A 12,139-nucleotide genomic window follows, 5' to 3' on the forward strand; every position below is an offset into this window, starting at 1 on the left:
TGCGTGGAGGAACACGATAGCTGGCTCATAGATGGGAAATAAAGGGTCCTTCTGCGAGGACAAAGACCTCCATTGTGTGTTCAGCAAGACAACAATGTTGTTTTATTGAACACACAAAAAGGGGACAATTTACATGCCAACTTCTGCCATGAGATGTCACTTGGGCACAAGCGAGGACAACACTCCCCAACAATCGTTCTCATCACTGATGAATAGTTTGTCACATTGTTGTGACGTTAGGAAGTCACAAATACAGAAAAAAAAATAGGGTTTCCAATTCAGAGCTGGTGAGGGAGTCGTCCGTCCCAGCCCATTATCTGACTAACAGGTTACAGACAGGCCAGACAGAGGAAAATCTATATTACATGGCTCCCCTGACCTGAACATATCGACATCAGCAGAGCCCGCCACACACAGAGAAGTGCGCATATACAGCGGGAAATAAATCTATGTCATGTAATAAACCGCAAACACGGACCTACAATTGCAGCATCACAGATATCAGCCGCACTCTTCTAAGTACTCCCATGGTTAAAAAAAAAATGAAGAGGAAAAAAAAAAAGCACGTATTTTTCCAAGAGTGCTTTACATGGGGTGGGAGGGGGAGGGGGGAGAGCACAATTTTCAGGGGCGATGCAAGAGTGAGTAAAAAAAGCAGAATTATGAAACCAATGATTCTAAATGGTTTCTTTCACATTATACGATGCTTTCGCTAATGCGATGTTACGAGAGGAAAAAAAATTGTGGCATGCTTTATCTTTTTGTGATGTGCGATTTTTTTTTTTATCTCCCATGTTTCCCTACGGAACCTCTGTTGTATTGCATCGCAATGCATTAAATTTTCGTGTGATGCGGTGCAGTTTTAACATTAGAGAGTCCTATTGACCTTCACGATAAAAAAGAAATGCGTAATTTTATCGTGGGCGGCAGCCATGAGTGATTATTCTCAAGGAAAAGCATTGGTTCTCTCGTGGCAAAATTGCGCTCGCCTGTGTGAAACTATCCGGAGTCAGTATACGGCCAATGATTGCCAATAAGGGATTTACTTTTTTTTTTTCTTTCTTCTCCAATTTCTCTGGTTTACAGACACTTTCTAATTCCTCCCTATTTCAGGTTTTCTGCTTGTTGTCAGTGAATGGAAACAGATCTTAAAGATCCATCATATCTACCCCGCCTCCTGTAAATATAAGAACACATGACACTAATGTAGGCGGAGCCGTAAGCCATATTTTCGCGCTTTCAAAGTTCTAGTAGGCGTTTACATTCAGATCATACTGAAAAGCTTAGCAGCCCATTGATTTGCATTGCAAGTCTGTATTTACATAGGCAAGTTTCCCGTGTGAGTTTTGTGCGCTGCGAGATGCGCAAAACTCGCATGGAAATAGACCCCGTTGTTCTCTATAGGTCTATTTACATGTGAGATTTTACTCTGGCAGCGATGATGTGTGATCGAAAACTCGCAGCTTGTTCTACTTTTCTGCAATATGGCAGAAAGCTCACCTATTATTTCCTATGAGCAAGGTTAAAAAAATAATAATAACATTGCACTGGCATTGTACAATGCAATTTTTTAATTTTGCTATTGAATACCATGCGATTTTCATACACGTGAGAATCACATCACACAGAGAAAAAAAACGCAGTTTTACAAGCATGATATTGATCTGAGTTTCTCGGATTGAGGTCATGCTTGCCGTGGAAATACAGCCTAGAAGGTGGGGTTTTTAATCTTTGCAATCACATCTGCATATAGGGCTCTGTTCTCCTACTCCGGAACGGAGAAGGAAAGGGGAATCTCCTGGATGAATGGCTCCGTCAAACTGAGCAGCGCTGAACGGACCCCACTGACTATAATGGGGTCCGTTTGGTTTTCACTCAGCTGCCCAGCATTTTATTGATAGAAATTCAGCGCTATTTCTTCTCATATTTTGCGTCGGAGCTGCAAGAAAACCTCCGAAAGGAGGTCCCAGCGCAGATGTGCAGCCGGCCTTTATACCTACCCTAGGAGCGGGCTTTGAGGGAAAGTCCGCGAGTGCCCTACAAAGATCTAAAAGAGTCACAACAGTGGAGATCGCAGCTATCGGTTGGGCAAACAATTCAGAGACGTAGCCATAATAAAACATTTCTCATGTGAAGCGGAATATACAGGTTTGTTGTGTGTGGACAGAACCATTCCTTCAGATACTACATGTCATAGATCTTCATTCTCTCTTCTACTAGACGTTGTTCATTGAAGTTTCTAACTTAAAAAAAACTTTTTACTGCAGAAGCAGAGTAGGGTAGAAAGTGATATATCCAGAGACAGGAACCCTACCTAGTGTGCAGAGAATCAGGCCTGAAGCATTGTGTCTAGTAACACGGAACGGCTCCATGTATGTGGAAGGACTACATGTATGAGCACAGGACAACACATACCGGAGGGCAGACCTACCAAGCGTACAATCTATTTCCCTCCTGTGAGCTCACCCCCCAGGCCTCCACTTATTATTAGCCCACCAGAAACCCTAGCTGGTCTCAGAATATAACTACAGACATAACACGCTAATGTCGGGTTATAGGATCCCGTCTGCATTCACAGAAATTAACTCAAGATTCGAGACCAAATATAACAAGCCTCTTATCAAGCAGCAGCGTGCCTTGTTTAATTGGGGGCAACTTCAAGCAACCCTTCACAGCCCCTTAGATTGAGGTAAGCCTATGTGCAACAGTTACTTGAGGGCCATCTTTTCCTCACAACTGGGTTAGTAATCTACAATTTAGAATCATTCTGTCCTGGCCGTCATTGAAATCAGTCCTCCGTGCACTTACTTCCTGGCGAGCCTGTGATAGACTTGTGTTTACACACAGCAGCCAATCAGAAGAGGCAGAACTGCAGGGGGAGGGGATAGCCGCAGCCTGAACCAAAGATAAGACAGGAGGTGTGTCTAAGACTACCTAAGACGTCCTGCAAATAACTGGTTGAGGCTAATTTCATGCTTTGTCAAATATATGTGTCAGGAGGTTTTTGCTGCACATATATGCATAGTAGAAGCTGTTAATACAATGTGACAGAGTATAAACTGTAGTCACAGATCGACTACAATGGAGCTAAACTAAGAAGCAGCCAAAATGAATAGCAGCTATACATTCCCTGTATATACTCACTGATATATCATCTTTGAGCTCATGTGAAAACTGCATGAGATCTGAAACTTTACTAATCTGAACAATAACTTAAAGTTTACGCTGCTTTCCCATGTGTGGTAGAGTTTAGGTTTTTGTGTTTTCCGTTCGAGGAGCAGAAAAGGGGAATCCCCCGGCCAAATGGGTCCATCTTATGATGGAACCAGACAGCGCTGAAGGGAATTCCCAGGTAGCAGACGGGTGCCTGAGGACAATGTCAGCATACATGTAGACAGTCAATAGTAACAGATGGCAGAGATTGTGCCCCAAGTCTAATAATGCATAGTACGCTGTGTAGGAAACGTGGCATATACACACAAACAAAGCCAATTGGAAGCTAGGGGCTTGACAGGAGGCGTTAACTCCAGCAAAACTAGACCAGCCCCTAGCTTCTGGTGGTGTCAAGTTACAACGGTTCCCATAAGGGAAAGTTTTGGGACCACCCCTGTCCGCATGTCCTACAGAACTTGTAGAACACAACAGCTCAGAGTTTTCGATTCACTAGAGATCTTTTACTAGGGTTTTTTTAAGGAGTTAATTTTGTTATTAGCGGTCTCATGATCCTCCTAAATGTAATGGTTACTGTGTCCGCCTCCTCATCCAGAACACTGCAGTCCTGTGTCTACTGCACAACAGCAGCAGGTCTGCTCCATGGTGAGCTCTAAGAGGAGCGACCCGGATGACAACATTGTTCCCCGCCTGCAGGGCTTGGCTTGTGGCTTCTGTGATGTTGTGAGCCTCCGTCACATGCGCGGTTTGTGTGGGCAGTAAAGGCGGCACTAAGCAACTTCACCCGAGTGCCAACATTGTGCCCCAACAACATGACCTTTCACGGCTCTTGGCTTGACTGCCCTTTTTGTTGTTTTTAGCAGCAATTTAAAAAAATAGAACAAATAAATATTCATGTAGTTTGAAGGACGTCCACGGCGGGGTAAGGCATGACAGGAGGAGACAGCCGAATATATAATCAGGGAGACTCACTGGAGCGTGAGCTTCTCTCCAGCTAACAGTGCAGCGGCCCCTCACCTTAGTACTTGCTGCTGGTTAACGGGGCCATCCCACCCAAAGTTTACAGGATAAGGTACAGCTAGGTCCTCAGTGGGCTGACAGCTGGGACCCCGCACCTATCAGTCACTGATACTAAGGGCCCTTCTACACGGGCCAAGAACCTCACGACTGTGGTCTGCCCAAGCTGTTGACCTCACTGCCAGCTCCTCCGCGCTCGGGGCGCCCGGTTACACTGCCTGTTGAGTCGTACCGTTCCCGCTCACGTATCATTCAGTGTTTTACACCCTACATGAACCATTGAACGACCAGTGCTTAAACAGCATGAGCCGCGCTGATATTTATGTCGAATTAACCTGTACAACCAGAAGCACACGAATCTCATCCAGTCGTTTTACTCGTTTGAACAGTTTTCTGAACAATCGATCAGTCTACACGGGGCTTATGTTCCAAATTGTAAAGCACTAGTCTCAATCTTGTATCCATGGTGTGAACTACAACTCCCAGCACACCCCACCAGCCTCCAATAGATGGAAGTGGGACATCTACACATGGACATCCATGTGCCAGGATATCTCAACATTTCAAGTACCCATAAGACTACCATCAGCAGTGAGTTCAGCGTCTGCCATCTTCACGGAGGTTCTTGTATGGATCCCTGTGAGGTCTGGGGGGGTACTTGGTGGGCACTCTCTTAGGCTAGTGGCACACTAGATCAAGGAACTTGCAACAGACAGCACAGATTGGGGGAAACGACTGCTGAGGGTCCGACCTCCGAGACCCAAAGCCATCCTGAGAACAGCGCACTCAAATGCCCCATGTGAATGTAGAAGCAGTGCGCATGCTCCATTGCCACTCCATTCACTTCTGGGGGGTGGGAAGTTCCCTGCGGATATAAGATACAGGTTTTTAATGAGAAACCCACTTTAAAAAGTGTTTACAAGGACTACAAGATTGATGACGGAATCTGCAGATAAGTCCTCAATATCAGATCATTGGAGGTCTGCCCCTCAGGTCCATCACCGATAAGCTGACTAAATGGGTGGTAGCACCCATGTGAGCGCCACAGCTTCTTCCCAGCCCTGTAATGTCAAGTACATACGTCACATAACCCAAGAGTGATTGAGTCCCATTCAAGTGAACAGGACTGACCTGCTACACCAGGGACAGTCACTATGAAGTGGACTGTGCTGTGCCTTGTATGCAATGAAGAGTGCCAAAGCTACTTCAGAAAGACGATCACCATGGCCTGCAACAGCAGACCCCCACAATCCGATACTGATAACCTATCCCGAGCACTGGTCATCAATATCTTAGGGAGCTCCAACCAATCACAGCCATTCATCAAGTGCTGGCTGTGATTGGCTAAGTGTCAGCCTATCACAGCCAGCGCTTCCAGAAGGCGGGGATTTTTCAATCCCTGGTCAGAACAATAGAAGATGATCAGTGCCGGGACCCGGGGAGAAGATGCGGCCGGGCTGACAGCGCGTCTAAGGTGGTGTATTTTTTTCCCTCTTCTTCAGCTACAGTCTATTTTCGGGGTTAGGCTTATATTTCAAGCCTCCCCCGAAAATCCTCGCATGGGAAGCTACAAAATCGCAGCGATACCGTGCCGCCCGTGTGAACGAGGCCATACAGATGCGATTTGTGATGTTTTGTAGCCCATGTTTCCCTATGGAGCCTCCTTGTTTATCGCATTGTATAGCACGAACTTGTGAAGTTCATGTCATGCGATGCGACTATAACATTAGAAAGTCCTATCAGCGCTCGTGCAGAGCTTTCATACAGAATGACTTGCCGCTGGTTCGCGGGCTTCTCGTCCGCTTCACCTCCTATGGGAGCATTTACACAGGATGAGGAGCCGGCAAGACAACAAGGTTTTTTAAGCTGACTGAAAAGTCAGCTTAAGACAACTGCGAACGACAAGCAAGTGATTTTTTCACATTTACACCGAATGATTATCGCTAAAATTTGTTTGCTTGAATGAATTTTGAGCAGTAATCATTATGTGTAAATGGGCCTTAATACACTGCAGTAACACTGTAATGCAATGCATTATTGCTTATCATAGCAATCACAGGCCATGGCAGACCAGGATCCCCCTGACTGGCAGATCAACCCACATGTCCCACACTGGTATCTGCGGCTGTGATTCTCACGTGACCGCAACCCTGACATCACCCCAATAATCCCGTAATCTGATAATACAGACGCTGGAACAAGTGACCCCAATGCTGTGCCCCAGGAGAGTAACACCCGGTCTTGTTACAATATGTTGTGGGAGTGAGGGACAACCTGAACCAGTCCTGGATATCTCCAGCAGATGAAAACACATGGCTTCTACAACCACATTATGGAGCGCTGCATCTCTTCAGGATCATTAGGCTAGTGAAATATCGATGTTACACGTGAGGTGGACCTCAGTCTTAAAAGTAGTCCAAATTAGGGGGAAATCTACCCAAAAATATCTCCTAATATGTGATAGATCTGTCAGAAGATCACACTGGAGTGAGCGAGGACCACCACTGATTGAGGCCATCTCCAACCCACTGGAGTAAAGCATTAGGCTGGGTTCACACGGGGCGGCATTGAAGCGGAATGTCCGTACGGAATTTCTGCACAGAAATGTTTTTAATCCCGGGATTAGTCAGCAAAGGGGACGAGAGCTGCAAAAATCTCATCCGCACGCTGCAGCCAAGCCGCACTAAAATTGCCATGCGGCGCGAAAATCAAAGACACAGCATGTCAATTCTTTCTTTGCTTCCGCAGCAGCCTATCTCCTCTCTATGGGGAGAGATGGCCGCAGCGGAATACTGACAGCGAAGCAGCTCCAAAATGCACGGGTAAAGCCTGCGGGTGCCTTTATCCCGTGGAAATCTAGCGGTTTTTCCGAATGGTCATTCTGCGGGATTTCAGTACCATGTAAACGCAGCCTTAAGGTTCTGATTGGAACGCGGTTTTGGAGTTTTTAAGTAACGTAGATCTCTGGGCAGCGCTGGAGGGTTGCGGACGCTTCATAGTTTTGGTAACCAGCAGAGGAATCCCGATTCTAATTTTCTGCACTGAGGACTACTTTTAGGGGAGTCAGTCCTAGTGTGTATATGGCTGAGATAGAGGAAGATATATTCTGAGCCCCAGTGAGGACAAGGATAGGTAAGAATGCTGTAGAGCACATGCTGGCGCTATAGCCTACATAATAGCTGAACCTACCTCTGGGCCTATAATACACACTGTGATGTAGGATCAGTCCAAGTAACCTATAGAGGTGTTATAACAGTGTAATGACACCAGGCTGTCACAACCATTGGGGGAAAAACGTGTCACAAAGCCATCAGAAATGTCCCGTGTTGTGAGCAGGCGCTGCGTGTAGCGGTATCATGCTTGCTGGTCAGGACTGGTCCCCATATATTCCAGCAAGTGCTGTGCAGATGGTAAGTTACTAACGAGGACCATTCTAGTAACAGGCAGCACTGTGACAACAAGGATCCGCCACGTCCAACTGCTCGAGTCAGGCGCCAAACTTACAACACGCACCGTAATGCGTCCGGCACGTGTGCTTCTAAGAACATACTAGAGCAGCGCCGACCATGTCCTACCAAGAGCAGCATCCCGTGTGCTTACTGATGCCGCTTTCCCTCGCTCTTCACCCCCAGAACACGCCAGCGGGGCTGAGAAATGCAAATTAAACATCACAAGAGTCACCGTGACCCACTGTGACCGCCAACAATACCATCTGATGCCAATCAATTAGGGAGAACAATGGGCCATTAGTAGGCATTAACTCTACACCTCCTGGCAGCAGGCAAGTGCCAATTACTACTAAACAGGATTACACGGGTGCCGGGCACCTACAGACCGGCCGCCAGCCACATCCCTGAGGGAAGACCTGCCACATTCAGTCACTCTAGGGACACAATGGTGATCTGCGTGCAGAGTACATGTGCCTTCTTCCCTCGTTACTCTCATCGACCAATCAGTAACTTATGACCCAATGAAAACAGCGCCTGCAATACCAACCCAGGCTGCTGAAAATCGTATGGCGCTGTCTGCTCCCAACTCCGTATACCATAGGAGCTCACATGGGCGGATTTTTTTACATATATAATACACAATGTTAAAAGTCCATTTATTTTAATTGCGCCCTTCTGAGCTGCGTGTTTTAGGTCGGCTACACGGAAGCATGTGTACTCACTTCAGCGCAATGATTTTGTGCTGTGAACTAGGCATGTTCTGCACACTCGGGGCATGTTCACATGGGCACGGGACACACACCCCGCCGGGATGTAAAAGGTTATTTAGCCTAAAAAGGTCCAGATGTCTTTTTTTTCCCACAGAATTGCGCAGCATATTGTACATTTGCGCACCTCGCATAGACGTCTATGAGGACCCTTAGTGTGCAAATTAGCAAAAAAAGGAGCACGGCCTTTTTTTTTTCCGCACATGCAAAAATCCATTATCTACGTACGCAAAAACGTGCACAAATCCAAACGCAGCAGGTCCTATTTTAGTACACAATACGCCCATTATAGGCTATGGGTGCTTAAATTACTCAGTAAATATGATTATTATATGTCCATTTGCCACATTCTGCATATTGTAAATGTAATAAGCAGGCAACATCCATCTAAGTGAGCGAGCCCAGCAAACAGATGATCTGCAGGGTCCGGAGCGGCAGACCACCACCAATTAACTATTCTGAGAAGTCATCAATAGTCCAGAGCCAGGCAGCCCCTTGGGGCTAATAGGGTAGTAAATCTGTCGGATGACTGTAGCCATGTCCCTGCACTAGGAGGTCACAAATACGGAGGGGCACAAAATCTGCTCGCTTTCTACTACAAAAAAGTGATGCCAATTGTTCTGAAAAATCCCCCTTTTTGCTGTGTTCAAGATCTCTGCTTGCTGTCAGAAAATGGAAACATTAAAGAAGGGAGGGATTTCTCATGGATGTCTTTATAAGCCAGCTCTGCTGGAGGCCACATTGTTATTTGTGACAAACTGATGCCAAGTTGTACATTGATGATAAACTAGTCACATCTGTTAATGGGTCTACAATCATGGGGGAGGGGGAGGGTACTATAACCGGGATTTCATACACCAGTCAGAAAGTCATTTTCGCTGATGCACATGTGACTAATATGAAGAGGCGCACGAACCTTCATATAGTAGGTGCATCTCTGTGCGAAGACAGAAATCTATGCCAGCCAGCTCAAGGAGATTGCCAATATAAGTGACTGGCATCAGTTATACATCCTTCTCAGCCTGGGACAGCAACGCCCCCACCTGAAAGCCCACTGACTCCTTACAACAGTGGTCCACAAAGCCTAGAGGTCACAAGTGTTTTGTGCAGATGGGACCAAAGTTTGTGACTTTTCTGTGCCAGAACGCCGGCATAATGCCCGTAGTAATGCCCTCGGCTACTGGAGCGGGGCTGAAAAAAAGTTTGCAACTTTTTAAAAAGTATTTCTTAAATCTGTCCAAGCCCCCCTGCACGACCCTCTGGGCAGTATGGAACACGGGAGCGGGAGGTGGGCAATAGCAAAATGTTACATTTATTGGCAAACCCCCCACTTGTGTAATTATTGTGACTTCTAGGGGAGATAAGTCACACGGGATGGAAATATCGCAGGATTACCGCACTGAAAAAAGGCGAGATTTCCGTGGGATAAGCGCAGCTTCTAAACCCGTGGCCGAGGGTTTTGGAGCGCCTCCGCGGCCTGGATTTCCGCTGCGGCCATCTCTCCCCATAGAGAAGCCGCTGCGGAAATGAAAAATAATTGACCTGCTCCGTCTTTATTTTCAGCAACGCATGGCCGTTTTCGCGCAGATTGGCCGCAGCGCGTGGAGGAGATTAGGAGTTGCGGGTGGAATTGCCTTGTGGACATTCCGCACGGAAATTCTGTGGCAATTCCGTTCAGTGCGAACCCAGGGTGGTTTTCTGTCCCCAGGGGTAGACCACAACCAATGCCACAGCAGCGTGGCTCTTCAGCGGACAGCTTCCATACCCCTCAATGCGGATTCTGGTTTATAATATACCCTCAGAACATCCCCAACATGCCCCGTCGGGCCGATCCCACCCCGGAGCCCATCAGTTATAGGGACAAGGTGCAGCAGGGACCCCAATGTGCAGATACACAGCCTGCAGACACATCACTATAGAGATACATCAGCCTCAGGATACAGCCATTCACTGACAGCAAGAAGAGATGTTGGAAATACAAAGCCGACTGGAATCCTGCAGGTCTTCCTGACCCCGGGTTACATGACACCGAGAGACCTCCGTAGGACAGCAATTTAAAGGGAAACTCCAACCGACATTTATCACCCGGGCTAGTAAACTACCTATGGGGGCAACCACTTCTATAGCCATACACTTCTGTGCATGAAGCAGCCCCTCTGACACAAGCCCACCGGTGATCAGACTGGAGATGTCCCACCTACTGGTATATATACACACCGGGGAGATCTATGGGCAGCACACGGCTAGCGCCCCCGTGCGGTGGTATAACAGGTCACATAACGGGGCGCAGCACGGAGGTTCCGGGGTACATGTGGAAGGTCTTTGTACAGTCCCAGCCCGGTAAATCCATGGTCGGAGCACTTACCTGTGGTGAAACTGTTGAACCCGGAGCCGTAGTCCGAGATCATCCTCCCCCACATACCTGCGGGGGGCGCTAGAGCCGATCGGAGGGCAGAGATCGCTGTGATCGCACAGATTGCAGCAGCCTGGACCGATCAGTTCTCCGCGCTCGGCTCCCGGTACGGGCAGCTCGGTGGTCGGGCTTTGGACATGTCCTATCCTCCCGCCGGGGCTTTGTGTGACGCGGCGAGGTCTCGGAGGATGAGGCCGGGATGCTGTGGCGAAGTCCTGCCTGGATTACGTGCACGGAGGGGGGAGAGCTGAGGAGGAGGAGGAGGGGCGAGGACGAGAGAACAGCCGCTGCCTCATGCGCCTCCGGAGCTCTGCAGTACCGACAGTGAGCGCCAGGGGGCGCTCGCTCTTACGTCTTGTGAGTAATCTCAGTAGGACGTCACCAGCAGACGTGTCGCTACCCAAATCCTATCTACAGCCAGAGAGCAGTGACCCTGCTGTCCGCCCCCGTGCTGCTGCTGTAAGCCGCTGCTTCCTGTCAGCAAGCGCGGCGTGCTCGGAGGAGGCTGCTATAGGGAGTCCAGCAGGATGTTACCCCCATAGTACCTTCATACACTTTGTAATGGTTTATAATGTACATGTCATGCTTTCGGGGGGGGGGGGGGGCAGCATGGCGACAGTGCCTCATGGGCACCACAACTTACCACATACCACCAGTGTGACTGGCTCTGTGGGGGGGCAGCATGGCAACAGCACCTCACGGGCACCACAACTTACCACATACCACCAGTGTGACTGGCTCTGTATGGGGGCAACTATGGGGGGCAGCATGGCGCAGCACCTCACGGGCACCACAAGTTACCACATACCACCAGGGTGACTGGCTCTGTGGGGGGCGACATGGTGACAGTGCCTCATGGGCACCACTAGTTACCACATACCACCAGTGTGACTGGCTCTGTGGGGGGGCAGCATGGCGACAGCACCTCACAGGCACCACAACTTACCACATACCCCCAGTGTGACTGGCTCTGTATGGGGGCATCTATGGGGGGCAGCATGGCACAGCACCTCACAGTCACCACAAGTTACCACATACCACCAGGGTGACTGGCTCTATGGGGGCGACATGGCGACAGTGCCTCATGGGCACCACTAGTTACCACATACCACCAGGGTGACTGGCTCTGTGGGGGGCAGCATGGTGACAGTGCCTCATGGGCACCACAACTTACCACATACCACCAGTGTGACTGGCTCTGTGGGGGGCAGCATGGCAACAGCACCTCACGGGCACCACAACTTACCACATACCACCAGTGTGACTGGCTCTGTATGGGGGCAACTATGGGGGGCAGCATGGCGCAGCACCTCACAGGCACC

The 12,139-nt window shown here is 48.6% G+C and overlaps 1 protein-coding gene across 2 annotated transcripts in view; it reads right to left on the reverse strand.

The window, feature by feature from the left end:
• The window catches only part of CEP85L (centrosomal protein 85 like), a 126,705-nt gene that overhangs the window by 87,808 nt on the left and 26,758 nt on the right, over nucleotides 1-12,139 (reverse strand). The window contains exon 1 of one of the 2 annotated variants that reach the window (XM_066606222.1): nucleotides 10,770-11,057. The exons of the other annotated variant lie outside the window; for it this stretch is intronic. Within the exon in view, the coding sequence (XP_066462319.1) occupies nucleotides 10,770-10,824 (55 nt within the window). The 5' untranslated portion in view covers nucleotides 10,825-11,057. Of the gene's footprint in view, nucleotides 1-10,769; nucleotides 11,058-12,139 lie in introns of those variants that run through there. 2 annotated transcript variants of the gene reach the window in all.

Source organism: Eleutherodactylus coqui, chromosome 1 (genome assembly GCF_035609145.1).
Source record: "Eleutherodactylus coqui strain aEleCoq1 chromosome 1, aEleCoq1.hap1, whole genome shotgun sequence".
NCBI lineage: Eukaryota > Metazoa > Chordata > Amphibia > Anura > Eleutherodactylidae > Eleutherodactylus > Eleutherodactylus coqui.